Source organism: Phyllobates terribilis, unplaced genomic scaffold (genome assembly GCF_046119375.1).
Source record: "Phyllobates terribilis strain yellow unplaced genomic scaffold, ASM4611937v1 Scaffold_13__5_contigs__length_258822181, whole genome shotgun sequence".
Classification (NCBI taxonomy): domain Eukaryota; kingdom Metazoa; phylum Chordata; class Amphibia; order Anura; family Dendrobatidae; genus Phyllobates; species Phyllobates terribilis.
This window is the reverse complement of record NW_027362773.1, coordinates 112,892,145-112,913,760: the sequence shown is the minus strand read 5'-3', so window position 1 is coordinate 112,913,760 and position 21,616 is coordinate 112,892,145. Positions and strand designations below refer to the sequence as shown.

The following is a 21,616-nucleotide window of genomic DNA, read 5'->3' as shown; positions in this document are numbered from 1 at the left end:
GATCTGGAACCAGCCCCCATGAATGGTCACGACTCTGTTTTCTCCTTCTTATCACTTGACCTCAAGACAGTGGTGGGCTTGGGAATTTCTTAAAACAAGGGATGCTAAACGATTAGTAAGGGCCAAGTGGGACATCCTTGCTTACCATAATGTAATGGCTAAATTGTCTTTTTTTACCAATGTAATAATTTATGTAGCAGCATTGAAAATGGCTGCGCTGTGACGTTATCACTGTGACACTAACTGGCTATGTATGGGGCACAAATTATCAGAAGTCGGAAAAAAAGAGAAGTATAGAAGCACGTCACCAGTAAAAAAAAATAGACAGCTGGGGACTGGTGAGACTAATTACCATTTAAGGCCAAAATGGTTTAAGCTTCGTCCCCCCCCCCCCCCCCCCCCCACAGGGAACCTGAGATTCTAAAAACTTTACAATATTCATTCTTCATAATCTTGTCTACCACCATGTTGATCACCAACTGGACAGGAGTCAAGAGGGATAGGAAAGGATCCATCTCACTGTATGGAGACCAGAGTGTTCAAATTGTACTAATAATACTTCATATGTTGCAATGTGGGAGACTTCTGGATTTCGTGAAATTTGTCTTTCAACATCCTGATGTAGTGGTTTTACTTCCCATTTGACGATATTTGCTGATGTCAGAGGTCCGATGAGTTGCCTTGCAAGTCACTTTGCGGACTGCTGACTTTCAGAGGTACGTGTGCCTAGATTCTTCTGTATGTCCTACATTTTATCATAAAAATATGATTATATATCTATCTATCTGTCTATTCCTGTATCTATCTATCTATCTATCTATCTATCTATCTATCTATCTATCTATCTATCTATCTATCTATCTATCTATCTATCTATCTATCTATCTATCTAGTAATTGGTGTATTTGCGTTTTGCAGGCTGCAACAATGGAGTCTTCTTGTTCTTTATGTAAGTGTGTATTTATTTGAAACTTTTCTCCATAGAAAGTGACTTAAATATTTAACATGTAATTACATTGATATTAAGTATTGAAAGCATCAGAGGTAATATAACATGTGCTGTATTATTCAACTCATATAACCCAAATACCTATTATCAGGATCGTATAGATAGCAGAGAAGTTCATCGCCTTTGTGAATCTGACATGTCATGTTTAGATGATTCTTCATTTTGGCATCGCCTGGCCAGTGTCAACTAAAGATGACATTTGGATCCCCTTTAATATTGTATATAGTTTTTTTTTCACTAATACTTTACAAAACAATAGAGACATTGTAAGAAAAGTAGGTGAAGATTAAAATAAATGTTTGATCACTAAGGCAAAAATTATGTATTGCACTCAGTCAAGCACTTCTCTGTTTAGTTAGAGGCATGAAAGTGGTGATTATTTTGCTATTATTGACTGCAGTAGAGAGAGCTGAAAGGGAACCGGTCATTACATTGAGTTCCTCCTAACTAGGATCCTAACAATCTGTTCCGTGCGCTCCTGCATCTTGGCATACCACTAAAAAGAAGCTTTGTTCACTGCTCTCCTACATGGCAGACATACTAAACATGCAAAAAGGATCACTCCTTATACAGTACATAGGGGATTTGAATAATAAATCAATAGTAGATAGATCATAAAACCGGTATGGTGGCCAGTGAAACCCCTGACGCGCGTTTCACGTTCTGCTTCCTCCAAGGGAAGAGGACCAACTTCGGCGCCTGACGAGAGCTCGCTGACCCAACTCCTCTACCCTTGATTGATGAGCCAGGTTAGCGAGTTCACAGCAGGTGGTTGGTCCATACACATCCAGTGAACCTCTTGGTACCACATACCATACAGAAGAGCATAGAGTAAAAATAATTTATAGTGGGATGCAGAGGTGCACAGAACGGATTGCTAGTATCTTAATTAGGAGATAATTTACTTGCAGAAGTTTAATAATGGGAAAAATTATGATAGGTTAATTTTTCTTTAAGGAAAGCAAGGCTAAGTCTTTAAAGGGAACATGTCAACTATAAAAATACTACCAACTTGCATGGTGAGCACGCTGTTATCATTTCCCCTGCACTTTGATTGACAGCCTGCTCTCCAGCAAGTGTGCAGAGTGGGCTGTCCGTCAAGGTGCCGGGGAAGTGAGTACAGCACTTACTGAATGGTGAGAAATGACTGTTACCGCTGCTTGTGACGCGCCCCCTGGGCCATATTCTTTAGGGGAATATCCGGAGCCGGATCAGATGGGAGTTGTAGTCTTCCGAGTGGCTGTGACCCGGTCCGTGCCCAGGGTGTCAAGCTCAGAGTATGTGGCAGTCCTACAGATGTTATAAAGTTCTTAATGTCGACTACGCCACCCGTTGTATTGCGGTCACTATGGCCGCCGCTGCAGCAGGGTCCGCTGAGGCTGATGGTGTTGGTGCAGCTTTTGGTAGTATAACCCCCAACGGGTGGGGTATAGCCTCAGGGGGTCAGGTGCAGAGGATGGGGGTTGTGGTGGTGCAGCATAGATGTTAAGTGAAGACAGAGTCGGGTTGTGCAGTTTAGGGTATTTACTCACTGCTGATGTTCCGGTCACTCCAGCTTCAAGTGACCACCCGAGCCGTGCTGCGTCCACCAGGTCCTGGATTCAGCAAACCCCCAAACAAGTCCGGAGCGTGACCCTGAGCTCTCCTTCTGTCCTTTCCTCTGGCCGTCCCCACTAGTGATCCACCTAGGTCCAGCTCCCTCGGGCCTTCTGTTGGGAGACCCTTGGCCTTGGGTTCCCTGACCCTCCACGTGGTTTGCCTTCGGGGTGGATGTGGTGGGTGGCCGTGGCAGACGCTGCCCACGGCCTCCGGTCTCTGGCTAGGGTGTGCTTTTGCCCCCACCAGTTTGGGATCCGGTACCCTATTGCCGACTCTTCACCCGGGGATTGAATTTGGGTTCTCAGAGTCCTTGCTTTTCCCTCTCTGGGTCTTTCCTTCTCTGCTCCACTCTCTCTCTGCAGGCTCATCTGGACCTCTGCTTCTTACTGACTCTGACAGACTGACCCTGATCTTTGATGGTGCCCACCTTATATACTCCCTCTATGTGTGAGCTCAGGTGACCAGCACCCAATGAGCTCCTATCTTTACCCAGGCTGCTCCCCCTATCTGCCCCTACACTACTTGGGATGTACCACCCCCCTCCCACTCCAGCCAGGAACAGACTCGGTCGTACCTGCACATTTCTAAGTGGGAGTACCGTCGGTCTGTTCCTCGGAAATGGGATGTGTGTAGTGCATGCAGCCTACCGAGCTCAGGTCCACACTCCATCCTTACCCGGGAGTGGAATATCACACCTCTGGGTTGAGGTGCAATACCCCTGCAGCAGCCGAATCCTCAGGGTGCTACATTCCCCCCTGGTAAATCACAGCACGTCCTCGGGCTGTAAGAACAAAACACCACAAAACATACAAATTTTTTTCATATAAACAACATAGTAAAAACATATAAAATATCATATATATATCAGAAAACTTTTCATATAAATAACATTCTCGTCGCCTCTGGCTCCTCCTCCGGTCACTGTGCAACGTGTGACCGGGTAAAGTGCGACAGTCTTTTCTTGAAAAACTCGTGGCTTTCCTGTAAAACCAGTAGGGAGCGCTTTAGGACGCGCAACTATATACAGGGGATATGGCCGCTCTCAGTCCTCGGCCAGGTATAAGGGAGGAATGACCGCTCTCAGTCCTCGGTCAGTGGGATTTAAGGGATAAACGGGTAAACAGTTCACACATGCTGGTCCCAACGGGGACTATATTATCAGCAACAGTTTCTTTGGTACCCCGACAGGTAACTATGTACAGCCTCTACTCTGCCGTACTTAACGACGACGTCCTCCTGCTCTTTCTTTGTGGTTACCTTTAGCTTCAGACCCGTCCGGGTCCTCTTGTTCTTCCTCCTCACACCGCAGCTCTTCCTCCGTCAGGCGATGCACATGGAGGGCGTAGGGTCCTTTGGCACACTTGTGCCGGGTAAAGGTGACCTCGTCCCCGATGTAAAGGTCACGACCTCTGTGTCCCTCCGGTAGGTGGGACTCAACGTCTCTCCTGGTTACGAAGACGTCGCCTGGGGTGCGGTGGTCTCGGATGAAGCCCCACCCATGCTGCATGTTAAACTTGATCACAGTCCCGGTGGTGCGGGGACTATGCGCTGCACGGGGGTCTCTCCTGGCCCGGCTCTTCTGCTCCGCGCTCCTTATTTGAGCTTGCTGTTCCCGGACCCGCCTCTCTCCCCGCTCCCTCTCAAAGACCTCGAGTTGTTGGCGGCAGCACTCAGCACGCTCCGCTGCAGCTGCCCGAGTCTCCTGAGTGAACCCCATGAGATCTTCTCCGGTGGGGTCCCACTCAAATTGGGCCTCTTCTAGCGGGGGCGAGATCCTCTTTACGGGCTTTGGAGCCGGGATCAGGGGTGCACACATGGCCCCAGCCTTCCTCTGCCGTTCCAGTTCATGATATTCCTGGGGCCAGATGAAAGGCTGCCCATCCGGGCACGTGTGTTGGGTAAACAGGTCCTCTCCCAGATGCGGCACTCTTGGTCTTATGGGCGCAGCGGTGTTAGCGCCCGGGTTGCCCGGGCCTTGCGGCCAGGCCTGGGGTATCTGGAAGGTGAAGGGCACCGTAAGGACGGCGGCACCCTGGGCTACTTGGCCCTGCGACCAGGCCGGTGGCTCCGCGGAGGTAGGGGGCGCTGTTGGTATTGCGGCGCCCGGGGGTACTAGGCCTTGCGACCAGGCTGGTGGTACTTCCTGCTTGGTCACGCTCGGGGTCGAGGCGTGTGACGTCACAGGGGTCGCGGCTGCGGTTTGAGGCCTAGTCTGCGGCGGTGACGTTGCAGCGACGGGCACGGCAGGGGATACTTCGGGCTCTGCGACGGGGAGCTGGGGCAGGTACGCGGTTTCCCGGTTTGGGGTAGAGACGTCCCCTTTACCTGCCTCTTTTCGTTCGGCTCCCTTCTCGGCGCCGTCTCCGGCCTTCAGTCCTCCCGCGCCATCCTCAGAGGCGGTCTGTCTCCTCGTCTCGGGTGGCGTGCTCCGCTGACAGGTCTCGGTCTGCTGGGCCATCTCACGGCTCCACGCCGCCAACGTCTCTCGCTGCACCCGGGCCATCCTCCTTGCGAGGCCCTCCAGAGCGGTCTGTGCACACTCCCGGTCTCGGGGGAGCTGTGCTAGGACCTCCACTAGGCCTAGTGGGGTCGTTGCTTCCAGCAGGCTCCTGACCAACGGGTCGGTGCTGCTCTGCTCTCCTTCTGTTGTCTCCAGCAGGCTCCTGGCCAGCGGGCCGGTGCTGCTCTGCTCTCCCTCCTCTGTTTCTAGCAGGCTCCTGGCCAACGGGCCGGTGCTGCTCTGCTTTCTCGCCATCTCCGGGTAAGCTCCTCCGAAACTCTTCTCCAGGCTTCTTGCCTCCGGGTGCGCTCGCTCCAGACTGCTCCAAGCGACACCCATCTTTGTTCTCTCCTTTCGTCTCCTCCCACCTCGAGGGCGGTCCCGGGGCCACTTGGTGATTGTCAGCTCCAGGGGCAGTTCTTTCACGCTGACAGACACCTCTAGCATCACAGTCTCTGTTGGTGGGGGCGGTTTCCACTTTTGGCGCCATTTTCGGTCCTGGCCCACGATGGGAGGCGGCCTCTTGCCATCCTCTGGCACGCCCATAATGGCGTCCGCTCTGACAAGGCGGGAAACCTTTGGAAATGGCGGGAATCGTCTCCCAGTGGCGGGAAACTCTGCAGATGGCGGGAAAAAGCTGTTAATGGCGGACAACCGGCGGGAATCGATCTGTGATGGAGTCCGATGGCGGGGACCCTCCGGAACCGGCAGGAGACTTCTTTTTGAGGTAAACTCGTTCTTTTCTTCAGGCACGCAGTACCCGGGTGTTGCGGGCACGAGATCCTGCCGACTACGCCAAAGTTGACGCGCCCCCTGGGCCATATTCTTTAGGGGAATATCCGGAGCCGGATCAGATGGGAGTTGTAGTCTTCCGAGTGGCTGTGACCCGGTCCGTGCCCAGGGTGTCAAGCTCAGAGTATGTGGCAGTCCTACAGATGTTATAAAGTTCTTAATGTCGACTACGCCACCCGTTGTATTGCGGTCACTATGGCCGCCGCTGCAGCAGGGTCCGCTGAGGCTGATGGTGTTGGTGCAGCTTTTGGTAGTATAACCCCCAACGGGTGGGGTATAGCCTCAGGGGGTCAGGTGCAGAGGATGGGGGTTGTGGTGGTGCAGCATAGATGTTAAGTGAAGACAGAGTCGGGTTGTGCAGTTTAGGGTATTTACTCACTGCTGATGTTCCGGTCACTCCAGCTTCAAGTGACCACCCGAGCCGTGCTGCGTCCACCAGGTCTTGGATTCAGCAAACCCCCAAACAAGTCCGGAGCGTGACCCTGAGCTCTCCTTCTGTCCTTTCCTCTGGCTGTCCCCACTAGTGATCCACCTAGGTCCAGCTCCCTCGGGCCTTCTGTTGGGAGACCCTTGGCCTTGGGTTCCCTGACCCTCCACGTGGTTTGCCTTCGGGGTGGATGTGGTGGGTGGCCGTGGCAGACGCTGCCCACGGCCTCCTGTCTCTGGCTAGGGTGTGCTTTTGCCCCCACCAGTTTGGGATCCGGTACCCTATTGCCGACTCTTCACCCGGGGATTGAATTTGGGTTCTCAGAGTCCTTGCTTTTCCCTCTCTGGGTCTTTCCTTCTCTGCTCCACTCTCTCTCTGCAGGCTCATCTGGACCTCTGCTTCTTACTGACTCTGACAGACTGACCCTGATCTTTGATGGTGCCCACCTTATATACTCCCTCTATGTGTGAGCTCAGGTGACCAGCACCCAATGAGCTCCTATCTTTACCCAGGCTGCTCCCCCTATCTGCCCCTACACTACTTGGGATGTACCACCCCCCTCCCACTCCAGCCAGGAACAGACTCGGTCGTACCTGCACATTTCTAAGTGGGAGTACCGTCGGTCTGTTCCTCGGAAATGGGATGTGTGTAGTGCATGCAGCCTACCGAGCTCAGGTCCACACTCCATCCTTACCCGGGAGTGGAATATCACACCTCTGGGTTGAGGTGCAATACCCCTGCAGCAGCCGAATCCTCAGGGTGCTACACTTGCACCATCCCAATGAATGGAGCAAGCGGCTGAAGAGAGAATAAAACTTCATTTTCTCCATGTAACCACTGCTCCTGTTGCACTGACAAACCCTATTAAAATGCTATATACCTGTAGATTATAGCTGCCTGCAGGTACATAACATTTTTGTAGGTGACAAGATCCCTTTAAGTGACTGGGGTAATAGTAGATTGCAACTTCATTAGAGCTGATATCGTTGACGTTGACAGATAATCGGCACAATCATTGTAAATTAAACCTGTTGTAACTTGAAGCCATAACTGTGTGAAAACCTAGTTACTGGTTCAGAAGCCATAATGATGAAAGAAATAACTGCAGATAACTAATACAGATTGTTTAGGCTCACCTGGTGAGGTGGATCCTCTAAGCCTCAGGTCTGGGTGGGCACATGGACCCCTGGTGTTGGTGCAGCAAGCAGGAAGGCATGTAGAGGAAGAGAGGACTTGGCACATACAGGAGTCTCAGGAACAGCTCGATGGATGAAGAGGAACCCAGCGGGGATGGAAGCAAGTTAAAGCATAGTGTGCACAGAAGGTGGAGTACTCCAAACAAAAGTCTTGAGACTCAATCCTAAGACACAGTTGTGTGTCCTAATGGGCCTTTAATAGGATTACAGAGATGATGTCACTGAACCACGCTGGGCAATCTGCAATACCCAATGTGGAGCACAACAGAGGGCAGCGGACCCAAGGTGAAGGAAGCAGAGCCTGAGATATCCCGTACAGTGTATAACACTCCGTAAATGAAGGCCAGGAAAAGCAGCTGAGAGCCACTTTCTATGGAGATGACGAAACTTTCTTCTGCGTCTTGTACATTACACAGTTAACCAGAAAGAAATAAAATGAAGCCGCTCTCACCTGGCGTCCAAAGGAGCAGTTCATCCAGTACAGAATATGTAGTACCGCACTGTACTTTAGAGAGGGGCTACTAGACAGTCAATTAGTACAAGCACTACAGTAATAAAGTGAAATGCCCATGCTATTTATTTGGATCTTCCAGGTAGGCCGGTTTCTTACATACGGCATACTAAAACTTGGTCATTCAAGTCTGCCAATTGCAGATGTGACTGGCTCTGTGTCTGTCCACGTATCAGGTGATTGCAGGACCCGACTGCTATTTACATGCACTAGTAAAGCTCAAATGTCCAATCAATTACATTAATGCCACTTCATATGAAATATTCAAAACACATTCAGGCTAGCGGTAAACAGCCCAAGAAAGAAAGAGAACCATAGTTAAAAGGTTAATTAATCTTTATTAGAACCCAAATCCAAAAACAAGTAAAAATTTATTAAAACATACCTCACATCCCCATAAGAAGCTTGTGGTGAAACGCGCGTCGGGGTGTGTTGACGCCGCAGTGATCTTTCCTGACCTGAATGTGTTTTGAATATTTATATGCACTAGTCTGGTCCATAAAACAGATCAAGGTAGTGCACAGTATGAGTTCTGCCACGCAGACAGCACACGTCAGTGTAATATCATCTGCCACAGATCGACATTGTGTGTGGAGTGTATGTGACGTTACAATCACACAGCAAAGAACATTGTATGTAATATTGTATCCTACAGCCATTGTGACATAAAGGACTAATGCACAACCGGTATCTGGTGTATGAACAGCTGAGCAACAAAAGTGACTCACAATTACTGCACACAAAGATTCAGGAGTGCAGCCAAGTTTGTAATTTTCGGTAATTTTGTAGCATAAAGTGTTATTCATAAAGAAACAATTACCATCTGTTTTACTTCTAGGTTTGCAAATAATTTCTCTTACTGTATGCATTGGATTAGCAATAGCTATGATTGTAATCGGTAAGTGATATTAAAAATGGCATGACATTTTCAACTTGCGCTAATTTTACCGTGGACTGCACTAAGTCACATACGCGCACATGTACACAGACGTTTGAGTGAATACCTATTGAAAACATGGATAGTCGACCCTCTGTTGCAGATATAGCATTGGTGTAGGATTAAATAAGGAACAAGGTATAAAGAATAGAGATGAACGAACATCCTAATAAAGTAAAAAATCTGCAGCCAAAACACATGTTTTTCTGCCACATTTTTTTTTGCTGCATTTTTCAGGATCCCAAAGTTCGGGTTTGCTTCCTCCCTGCAAACATGAACAATACAATGTGACATCATAATATATTTTTTGGGAAAAAAGGGCAATTTGATCAAATTATTTAGGGGAAAAAAATTTTCATGTCTGAAAAAATAGTGACTATTCTGAACAAAAAAGCTGGATTCGTGTATGAAGTACAGCCATGAACTAAGATTACAAGAGTTCATGAAAAAATGCACAATTGCAAATATAAAAACAGCGGGGGAAGTTGAATTGGTCGGACATTGTATACCTAACATGTTGGTAGGGCATTGAGTTGGTAGGGCACTATTTACTTTAACACATTGATAGGGCATTGAGTTGGTAGGGCATAGTTTACGTTCACACATTGGTCGGGCTTTGAGTTGGTCAGCTTTGCTTACTTTAATACATATTACTAATTTAATTAAACTGTACTAACCTCCAGCATAGGCTCATGTGAGGACACCAATACATTATGGTTTAAACTTGGGAAAATCACAAAAATAAATGGGTTTCACATCCTGCTGTGCCTGTGTTTTTTTCACCAAAAATGCTGCAAAATCTAATAGCAGTGTTTTTGCTGAGTTTTTGCACGTACTTATTGTTTTCTATGAGTGAAAAAATGCTGAAAGAACTGACATGCTGTAGTTTTCAAAAACGCATCAGTTTTCCAATTGAGTCAGGAACAAAAACAAGCGTGTGCATGAGATTTCTGAACTCTCATAGCTTTTGCTGGTACTGTAATTTGCATAAAAAAATGCAGCAAAAATGCAACGTGTGAACATAGCCTTATGGCGGCTGAATGTAAGCAGTGCGCGGACTGGCACACCACAGCATTGTACACGGTGTAGTTGACATTATCCAAAACCACAGCTCAGATAACATTCACTTCAATGGGAGCTGAGCTGCTGTACCCAAGATGATGGGTCATCACTAAGTCCTGGACAATTCTTTTAAGGAATGAAGGCTAAACAGAAACACTGCAAACCATACATTTTTTTCACCAGGTAATTTCCTATTTTTATAAGTGATCGATTTGCTGTCTTGAAGTGGTTGTGCTATTTAACCCCTTTACTCCTAGGCCATGTTCCATTTTTTCCGCTTTCGTTTTATACTCCCCTTCTTCCTAGAGCCATAACTTTTTTATTTTTTCAGTCAATATGGCTGTGTGAGGGCTTGTTTTTTGCTATATAATCTACTGGAAAACTGGAAAAAAATTCCAAGTGCAGTGAAATTGCCAAAAAGTGCAATTCCACAATTATTGTTTTTTCTTTATTAACCATGTTCACTAAATGATTAAACTGACCTGCCATTATTATTCTCCAGGTCATTGCGAGTTTGTAGATACCAAACATGTATAGGTTCTTTTTTATTTACCATATTTTTCGGACTATAAGATGCACCGGACGATAAGACGCACTTGGGATTTAGAGGAGGAATATAGGAAAAAAAATTAAGCAAAAATGTGGTCATGATGCCCTTTTATGGGGGGAAGGAGTCTGCTGTTAACACTGTTATGGGGGTAATATCCCCCAATTCTGTACTAATATCCCCCATCCTGGTATGCTTGGCACCCCTCATCCTGGTATGCATGGCCCCCCCTCATCCCTCATTCTGATATGCTTTGCACCATCATCCTGGTATATATGGCACCCTTCATCCTGGTATGCATGGCACCCCTCATTCTGGTATGCAAAGCCCCCTCATCCTCGTATGCAAGGCCCCCCTCATCCTGGTATGCAAGGCTCCTCTCATCCTGGTATGTATGGCACCCCTCATCCCTCATCCTGGTATGCATGCCCCTCCTCATCTTGGTATGCATGGAACCCCAACATCCTGGTATGCATGGCACCCCCACATCTTGATATGTATGGCACCCCCACATCCTGGTATGCCTGGCACCCTCACATCTTGATATGTATGGCACCCCCACATCGTGGTATGCATGGCACCCCCACATCCTGTTATGCATGGCACCCCCACATCCTGGTATGCATGGCACCCCCACATCCTGGTATGCATGGCACCCCCACATCCTGGTATGCATTGCACCCCCACATCTTAATATGTATGGCACCCCCACATCCTGGTATTCATGGCACCCCCACATCCTGGTATGCATGGCCCCCCCTCATCCCTCATTCTGATATGCTTTGCACCATCATCCTGGTATATATGGCACCCTTCATCCTGGTATTCATGGCACCCCCACATCCTGGTATGCATGGCACCCCCACATCCTGGTATGCATGGCACCCCCACATCCTGATATGCATGACACCCCCACATCCTGGTATGCATGGCACCCCCACATCCTGGTATGCATGGTACCCCCACATCTTGGTATGTATGGCACCCCCACATCCTTGTATGCATGGCACCCCCACATCCTGGTATGGATGGCACCCCCACATCCTGATATGTATGGCACCCCCACATCCTGGTATGCATGGCACCCCCACATCCTGGTATGCATGAGACTCCCACATCCTGGTATGCATGGCACCCCCACATCCTGGTATGCATGACACCCCCACATCCTTGTATGCATGACAACCCCACATCCTGGTATGCATGGCACCCCCACATCCTGGTATGCATGAGTCATGCATGCCAGGATGTGGGGGTGCCATGCATACCAGGATGTGGGGGTGTCATGCATACCAGGATGTGGGAGTCTCATGCATACCAGGATGTGGGGGTGTCATGCATACAAGGATGTGGGGGTGTCATGCAGCATGACACCCCCACATCTTGGTATGCATGGCACCCCCACATCCTTGTATGCATGGCACCCCCACATCCTGGTATGTATGGCACCTCCATCCCCATTACACAAAAAAATAAACACTCCTACTCACCTTTCTTCCCTCTGCTCCAGCGTCGCGTCCTGCTCTGCTGCCAGCACGGATCTCCCTGTGTGAGCCGCGCATGACGTCACCGCCATGCGTGCTCACACAGGCAGATGCTGTGCCGGAAGAGTCACTGCTCCCCACGCCGGGACTATTGGCATGGGGAGCAGTCACTTCATGCTCCTTAATAGCGGGCGCAAACTGTAGCCGTGCCAAGGCTCCTGCAGCTGCCGGGCGATTGCGTGTTAAAGAGCATGAATATTCACCCTTCTCCACTCCCATGGGTGTGGAGAGGGGGTGAATATTCATGCTCTTTAGTAGCGGGCACAAATGACCGCCGAGCGCTGCAGGAGCCGCAGCTGCTTCAGACACTGTACGCCTGTGAGTAAGGAGAATGAATATTCAGTGCTCCCCACGCCATGGGCGTGGGGAGCAGTGAATATACATTTTCTTTAGCAGCAGGAACAGTGTAGGCTGCAGCAGCCGCTGCTGCCTCCTGTGCCCCACTCCTCCGCGCTGCTGCTGCCCCCCCATATCCCCACCATCCACAGCCACCCACACACATTCGGACTATAAAGTTTGGAGGAAAAAAGTGCATCTTATAGTCCGAAAAATACGGTAAGTGGTGAAAAAAAATCCTAAGTTTGTAAAAAAAATAAAAAAAGTTGCCATTTTCCGAGACCCGTAGTGTCTCCATTTTTCGGGATCTGAGGCCGGGTGAGGGTTTATTTTTTGTGCCTTGAGCTGATGTTTTTATTGATACCATTTTGGGGTAGATCCGATGTTTTGATTGCCTATTATTGCATTTTAATGCAATGTTAGGGCAACCAAAAAAACATAATTCTGGCGTTTTGATTTTTTTTCTCGTTACGCCGTTTACCGATTGGATTAATTATTTTTATATATTGATAGATTTGGGGATTGTGAAAGTGGCAATATCAAATCCGTGTATTTTTGATTTTTTTACTGTTCTATTTGAATGGGGTCAAAAGGGGGGTGATTTGAACTTTTCTATATTTTTTTTTAAATTTTTAAATATTTTTAAAAACATTTTTTTACTGGTTTCAATAGTTTCCATAGGAGACTTCAAGCTGCGATCATCTGATCGCTTGTGCTACATATATCTGGTCTATAGAATTATTGAATGATAACGACCTACCCTGTTCTCTTACACAGGATCCACATACAAAGACGATTGCCCAATCCAGCCGCTCATACCTATCTTTCTTTTGGTTTCTGGAGTCACACACTTGGTGGCCGTTTTATTATTGTTTATAAGAGGCGTTCTGGGGGTATGCAGCTTAATTCTAGAAGGATTTATTGGAATTTTCACCTTTGCTTGGTTTATAACAGGTGAGTGTTTCTTATAACTAAAATTTAAAGTTTATATCATTAATATGTTAAAATAGATCCATAAAGCTGATTAATTCACTTTGCACCCAACTCCCCTATCAATATTTACATAGGGGCATAGAAAATATGAAAAGTTTGATTTTTCTACACTTGCATGTTTACACGGGATTCTGATTGAGGAGACTCGAGATAAGAGCCCTGAGATATTTCTGAGTGGCAAATCTGCCAATCGCAAAGAATAATGGCTTTTTGTATGATTTTCCCCCTTTTTTTCCCACTCTGTCAGTATAAGAGGTGGGTGTGAGAGCTCCTGATCTTTACCTTGAATGTTATAAATCTGTAGAGAAGAATCGACCTGTCATGCATATTTATCTCACTAGGGTGACAACTCTAGGAGTGCATCTCTCCTAGGGAATCAAATAATTGGGTTTGTTGATGGCCAACATGCTGAAATCTTCTCTACCATGCCCAAACTTTACTCTGACATAGTGGCATAGCTTAAGGGGGCGGACAGAGGGACAATCACCCCAGGCTCTAAATTTTACTAGGGTGCAAAATTTCTTCCATAGGTTTAGGGCTAGGGTGGAGGCTAGTTTTAGGTATAGTACTGGGGCAAGGGTTGAGGCTAGGGTTAGGGCTGGGATGGGGCTAGGTTTAGGTATAGTATTGGGGTTAGGGTTAATGCTAGTATGGGGGCTAGGTATAGTACTGGGGCAAGGGTTTAGGCTAAGGTTAGGGCTAGGATGGGAGCTAGGTTTAGGTATAGTATTGGGACTAGGGTTAGGCCTAGAATGGGGGCTAGGTTTAGGTATAGTATTGGGGTTAGGGTTAAGGCTAGTATGGGGGCTAGGTATAGTACTGGGACAAGGGTTTAGGCTAGGGTTAGGGCTAGTATGGGAGCTAGGTTTAGGTATAGTATTGGGGCTAGGGTTAGGCCTAGAATGGGGGCTAGGTTTAGGTATAGTATTGGGGTTAAGGTTAAGGCTAGTATGGGGGCTAGGTATAGTACTGGGGCAAAGGTTTAGGCTAGGGTTAGGGCTAGGATGGGAGCTAGGTTTAGGTATAGTATTGGGGCTAGGGTTAGGTCTAGAATGGGGCTAGGTTTAGGTATAGTATGGGGGCTAGGTTTAGGTATAGTACTGAGGCAAGGGTTTAGGCTAGGGTTAGGGCTAGGATGGGAGCTAGGTTTAGGTATAGTATTGGGGCTAGGGTTAGGTCTAGAAAGGGGCTAGGTTTAGGTATAGTATTGGGGTTAGGGTTAAGGCTAGTATGGGGGCTAGGTTTAGGTATAGTACTGAGGCAAGGGTTTAGGCTAGGGTTAGGGCTAGGATGGGAGCTAGGTTTAGGTATAGTATTGGGGCTAGGGTTAGGTCTAGAAAGGGGCTAGGTTTAGGTATAGTATTGGGGTTAGGGTTAAGGCTAGTATGGGGGCTAGGTTTAGGTATAGTACTGAGGCAAGGGTTTAGGCTAGGGTTAGGGCTAGGATGGGAGCTAGGTTTAGGTATAGTATTGGGGCTAGGGTTAGGTCTAGAATGGGGCTAGGATTAGGTATAGTATTGGCGTTAGGGTTAAGGCTAGTATGGGGGCTAGGTTTAGGTATAGTACTGGGGCAAGGGTTTAGGCTAGGGTTAGGGCTAGTATGGGAGCTAGGTTTAGGTATAGTATTGGGGCTAGGGTTAGGTCTAGAATGAGCGCTAGGTTTAGGTATAGTATTGGGGTTAGGGTTAAGGCTAGTATGGGGGCTAAGTTTAGGTATAGTACTGAGGCAAGGGTTTAAGCTAGGGTTAGGGCTAGGATGGGGGCTAGGTTTAGGTATAGTATTGGGGCTAGGGTTAGGTCTAGATGGGGGCTAGCTTTAGGTATACTATTGGGGTTAGGGTTAAGGCTAGTATGGGGGCTAAGTTTAGGTATTGTACTGGGGCTAGGGTTTAAGCTAGGATCAGGGCTGGGATGGGGGCTAGGTTTAAGTATAGTATTGTGACACTGGTTATCATCACTTCTCACATTCAAACCGTGAGGCAGGGGAGTCAAGAAGTCTGAGGTCAAATACTAAGAGAGTATGTCAAAGGCAGAGGAGCAAAACAAAAAAGTAAACAAGTCACAGTCCGAAGTCAGCAGTCCAAAACGGTGCTGATCGAAACAAGGGGGCTAGGCAAATGAAATTTCAAAGGCAAGGTCTGAAGTCAGGCTGCAAAATATCAAGGCTAGGTTTAGGTATAGTACTGGGGCTAGGGTTAGGGCTAGGCAAGGGTAATAATATCATTATATAAAAAAAAAAATAAAGAGCAAAAAAAAAATGCTAGCAATATATAACTTTATATTTTTTTATATGTTATATTTGATTTCAGCAAAATGCTGAAAAAAATAGAGGGATAATGGGGAAAATATCCAGTATTTTCTTAAAATACATGTTCATGGGGATAAGGGGCTCAATACTAGACTTGTAGAAGGGGCTCGGGGACAGCTAATGGGCCATAGGGTTAAGAGGACACAAAATACTTGTCTTTGACTGGGCGCTGGTACCCCACATTACGCCACTTTGCTTTGATGGCGCAACATTATTATTATTTTTGTATTTTACCCGATGAGGGGATTAGGTTGAGTTCATACACAGCAGCACCAGAACTTATGTCTATTTCCAATTACTACGACTGAAACTAATCAGGAAAAAGTTATGATATTCTGAATTGTTCAAGCCAACATGATTCTTGGCTTATCCATAGAATTCTGCCTGATGTAATGTATTAGTGAAATGAATTTAATATTTATATGAAGCTTATTTTTTCAAAATTTTTCTCTATTTTAGGAAGTATTTGGGTCTTCAGTCTGTACAGTAAGGATAAAGGACCAGACCTGTGTAACGAGACCCTTTACTACTTTGCTTTTGGATTCTTGATCTTTGAATACGTTATTATTGGCCTTAGCTTGATACTTCCATGCATTACTTGTTCATTAAAAATATGTTTTTATGAGAGGTGAGTTGTTTTGACTGATTTTAATTTTAATTATTATTATTTTTTTTATGTTTTTCATTATTGCTAAATTTCTATATTACTTGGGCTTAAACAACTAAATTGTACTGGCGTTTTATAAAACAACACGCTAAATGTAGATAAGATATTCAAATATATATATATATATATATATATATATATATATATATATATATATATTAATATATATTAATATTCCAAGTAAAAAAAAATAGTCCCTATCTTTCTGAATTTACCATCTGGCATATTACTTACGTCCTTGTTTCTAAAATTTGTGCAATGGCTTCCATAGAGGGATAACATGTGACAAGTAATGCTGTGTTAAAGCAGTCCGACACCAGATTTAACAATACAAACTGCATACATTATTAATTAGATCTCTAAGATCCGATGAGGCTGGTGTATTTAATTTGGAGGTCCATGTCTGAATGGTTATAAAATTCCTTATGAAAGTTTAACTCAGTCTCCACCCACGTCACCTGATTGACAGCTCCTCAGTGTCCCTCATCCCTGCTGAGAGCTCACACTGCTCCGAACAAGCTGCACCTGTCAGTCAAGGAGGCTTCTTGTAAACTGAATACACTCACACTCATGAACTCTATCCCTCTTTAGCTGGACTATAAAGCCAATTTTACATGTATTTTCAAAGTAAGTACAACAATCTCATCATGCCTATGAGATAAAAGTAGAGATGAGCAAATACATTTTAATTGAATTCTACTCGCATTTTACAAAAATCCACAAAAGTCCTCACCGCATTTTTTGATAGTACAGAAACCCCCGCATGTGTACTCAAGGTCACATGACGTCAGGACGCCATTTTTCTTTTTTTACATCTTATGTTTATTTTGCTCTGAAGTCTCGAGAGATCCCAGAATATAATAAACGACATTAAATTTATAGAGAATAACTTTTCTGCAAATCGAATTTCTGTATGAACAGGAAGATTCCAATTTTGCCTGATCCGCTATTCTATAGAAAAAAGGTAATAATATAAGCAGTCTGTCTTGTAAAATCCAGTGACAGATCTGCTTTAGCACTAAGACCTCATGCACACTTGCATATTAGAGCCTGGTATGGACCCATACAATATTATTCTTTTTTTTCTCTATTTATTTTGTTATTTATTGTTATTTCTTTTATATTTCATTATATATTTTTCTGCGACTCAAGATCTGAGCATTTATTGCAGCCTCCACATATGATAGGAATGCTCTAAGGCTATGTTCACACGTTGCATTTTTGCTGTTTTTTTATGCAAATTGAAAGCGGCATTTTACAGTACCAGCAAAAGCTATGAGATTTCAGAAATCTCATGCACACACATTGTTTTTTTTTTACCTGACTGAATTGGAAAACTGCTGCATTTTAGAAAACTTCAGCATGTCATTTCTTTCAGCATTTTTGCAATGTTTTTTCACCCATAGAAAGCAACGAGTAAGTGCAAAAAAGCAGCAAACATGCAGCCAAAAATATCGTTATCAGTTTTTGCTGCGATTTTAGTGAAAAAATCAGTTACAGCAGGATGTGAAACCCATTTATTTTTGTGATTTTTCCCAAATTTAAACCATGTTTTGGTGTCCTCACCTGAGATGGCAGTTAGGATTAGTACAGTTTAATTAAATTAGTGATATGTGAAAAGTAAACATTGGCTGATCAAGGTGTGAAATTGAACAATACCTAACCAACTCAAAGGCCAAGGAAACATTGAAAGTAGATAGTGTACTACAAACTAAATGCTCTGCCAATGTCTTAGGTAAACTATGTCTGACCAATTCAACTCCCCCTGCTGTTATATTTGTAATTATGTATTTTTTCATGAACTCATATGAATTTTTTGTTCAGAATATTCACTATTTTTTCAGACATCAAAATATTTAGTGGAAAAATGTTTTTATCAAATTGCCCTTTCTTCCAAAAATGCTTTATGGTTCTACATATGTTTTGCATTGGTGACCTAACATCTCATATTGTTCATGCTTCTGTGGTGGAAGCAAAGCTGAACTTTGGGATCCTATAAAATGCAGAAAAAAATGCAGCAAATCCTGCTTTTTGTAAGCAGCTTTTTTACTGTCAAAAGAGCAGGTTTTGCCTGCAGAAAAAAAAATGCAGCAAAAACCCAAAGTGTGAACTTAGCCTTATAGTAACATGTCTCTTTTTCTATCACAATCAATGTATCACAATACGTGTTGCTGGGGCTACATGAATATGACATTGCAGGGTTTGCTTCTTTGCTAGATACAGTAAAATTAATATTTTATTAGTAATCTATTTTTTTTCCATTGTGTTTTAGGCTTGAGTGACAAATCACAAACCAAAAGAAAAACAAAGCAGCAATTATCGGAAAATTAACAAATCCGTATAGATGAAATGGAAACGGAATTCAAATCATAGAATTCTTCACATGTGAAAATATCAGAGAAACTTGTAACGAATTCAACTACAATTGTTGTTTTGCTAAATACTATTTGTAAGCAGAGAATGGACTGTGCTAATATCCTGTAATATAATAAAACGTGACACGCTTAACTTTGCAGCAATAAAGCCATATTCACACGTCAGGTTTTTTATATGCTCACACCAGTGTGTTGAATCCGATTTTCATCCACATGTCTCTTCTGGAAAAATAATGGAGTTCCTTGTTTCTTCTGGCATCAGGAATCATTCAGACGTCAGTGATTTTTCTCATACAAGAAGATCGGACCGAGTTTTTGATCAGAGTTTTTGATCAGAGTTTTCGATCAGAGTCTTCGATCAGAGTCTTCGATCAGAGTCGTCGATCTGAGTCGTCGATCTGAGTTTTCGATCAGAGTTTTCGATCAGAGTCTTCGATCAGAGTTTCATCAGTTTTTGGCCTCATTTAGACGTCAGTTTTTTTTTTTTTAAGAACGAGAAAAACGGACCGAGTTTCATCAGTGATTTTCATCAGAGTTTGATCTAAGTGTCATCAGTTTTTTTCACTGATGAGAAAAAAAATGTTTCTCCTGCTTCTCCCATCTATCAGGGCTCATTCAGATGTCCAACTTACACATGCTGTGGTTTTCATGGATAGCACTCAGACCTGTGACTGTCTATGAGGCCATTCACATTTCTGTTATTTTTTGCAGAAAATCATGGAGACATGTCCAATTTTGATCGGAGAGTCAGATAAAATTCGGCAATGCAAGTCAATGGGTTCGTGAAAAAAATCAGACTGCACTCTGATGACATCTGAGTGCGGTCTGATTTTCACAGACTGTTAGAATGAAGAAGATGGAGAAACTTTCTTTTTTAATTCCTCCACATGCGAGAAAATTGGATGACATTCGTACCACGCTCTGATAAAACTCTGATCAGAGGCTGATCAGAATAACTGGTCTGAATGAGCCCTAAGTCAGTGAAAAACAGACAGCAGACAGATGGCATCTGAGTGCTGTCCGATTATTTCATGGACATATATATATAAAAAAGAACATGGCTGTCACTCCACTTTAGTGATGGAATCTGCTCCGAACTAGACACTGTTTGATCAACACTTCAGGAAAAACTTTTCAAAACATTTTCAAACTTTTCAAAACTGCTTCAGGAAAAAAAAAACATCTCCAAAAAATCTTCAAAGGTGGACGGTTTTCCACTACTAAAATTTTTGCTTCTGACTACCTAAAAAAAAAATCCATGTGTACAAACTCTTGAGTTCAAACCCCTGCTCTGGCAGACTCTTCTGAATGATTGCTACTTACTATGTAATACTTAAAGAATATGGACACCTTCTTGGGTTTTCCTTGTTAATTCTTGTACTTGTGGCTAAATATTACTTTTGCAATTTTGTTAAATTAAAAATTTTGCACTGTTTGGCTTATACAGGCTTTTTATTTCACCGGAACATTTCTGGCTGCACAATGAGTTAACTGAGGATCCATCAGTGAGCTTATTTCTGACAAGGAGTTTTTAACTCTTTTCTTTTTTCTGAGCTCCTCTTTGCTGATTTACGGGAACAGATCACATCATAGCATCATAGTTTAACTGATATGACTTCAGAGTTGACATCATAACTACATCCCATGCTTGGATTGCTGCAGTCAATTACTTGGCTCAGCAGTGATGCCGATGTAGAAGGCGCTAGACCACTGAGTCCAATCATTGGTTGCATCAGTCCTGAGATTTTGACGGGATATCACCACTGCAACCATATTAACGAAGACCAGGTGCAGCAGTGGTGGGTGCGCCAATGCTGGATTAGCAACGGGTAAGTGCACCAGACTGATATTTTCACATACAGAAAGCCTATGGATGAAAAAAATAAAGGTAGACTACCCCTTTAATTATTAGGTATTCTGCCTGTGACTCATCTTCTGCTCAGTACTGTATTCTCCTATGTAGTCTGCCATGAGATATCACTATGGGGGGCCTCCATTACCATTATATGGGTATTCTCTGGTGGGCCCTACGTTCCATTTTTGTCTCCTTTTTTGCGTTTACATATTTAATCCCTTCATGTTATGTGACATAACAGTGGCGGAACTAGAGTCCGATGGGTCCTGGTGCAAGATTGGGCCCCCCCACATCTCCCCCATATATATATACTGTATGTCCTCCTTCATGGTATATATGTTCCCCATCCTGGTATATATGTCCTTCTTCCTGGCCCCATCCTGGTATATATGTCTGCCATCCTGTTATATATGTTCCCCATCCTGTTATATGTGTTCCCCATCCTGGTATATATATCCCTTATCCTTGGCCCCATCCTGCTATACAGTATATATACATCAAATGTTGGCTGCAAGTGAATAAAGCATGGTTAATGGAACAAGAAGAGAAGGTAAGAAAACTTCCAACTAGGCAGGAACTGAAGCATAAGCAATATGGGATTAAGGCCCCATTCACACCCTCGTATTTCACGTATAGAACACACATTAATTATAGACTATAGGTGTGTTGACATACTTGGCTTTTTGCAAACCAATTATCCTTAAAAAAATAAGGGAGACGTTTCGGTTTTTCATTGGGCAGGAGAAGCTTGGAAACATTTTTTTGCCTTTGCAAAAAAAAAAACAGATGTCAAACTGATAGTAAGAGTGGACACACTGAATGAGAATTGATGAAAAACAGTCAATTTCTTTCTCATATGCAAAAAAAAAAATAAAAAAATGGACGTCTGGATGAGGCCATAAGAAGAGATTGTGACAGGGTTAAAGGAAATCTGACAGCAGCATGTAGGGAAAGAGAC

At 44.6% G+C, this 21,616-nt stretch overlaps 2 protein-coding genes across 3 annotated transcripts in view; one reads left to right on the top strand and one right to left on the bottom strand.

The window, feature by feature from the left end:
* The window catches only part of SART1 (spliceosome associated factor 1, recruiter of U4/U6.U5 tri-snRNP), a 187,564-nt gene that overhangs the window by 157,372 nt on the left and 8,576 nt on the right, over positions 1-21,616 (bottom strand). The window lies entirely within an intron of this gene.
* LOC141173902 (transmembrane protein 272-like) lies at positions 696-20,245 on the top strand. The gene is made up of 6 exons (XM_073658445.1): positions 696-738; positions 919-949; positions 8,873-8,932; positions 13,238-13,414; positions 16,221-16,389; positions 18,701-20,245. Exons 2-6 carry the CDS (start codon positions 928-930, stop codon positions 18,708-18,710), a joined length of 438 nt encoding a protein of 145 aa, XP_073514546.1. The 5' UTR covers positions 696-738; positions 919-927; the 3' UTR covers positions 18,711-20,245.

What these genes read in the sequence shown, in the direction of transcription:
- LOC141173902 (XM_073658445.1), top strand. Translation starts at nt 928, where the DNA reads ATGGAGTCTTCTTGTTCTTTAT. An exon ending in GGAGTCTTCTTGTTCTTTAT is followed by an intron (nt 950 to 8,872) that starts GTAAGTGTGTAT and finishes TTTTACTTCTAG; the next exon opens with GTTTGCAAATAATTTCTCTT. An exon ending in AATAGCTATGATTGTAATCG is followed by an intron (nt 8,933 to 13,237) that starts GTAAGTGATATT and finishes TCTCTTACACAG; the next exon opens with GATCCACATACAAAGACGAT.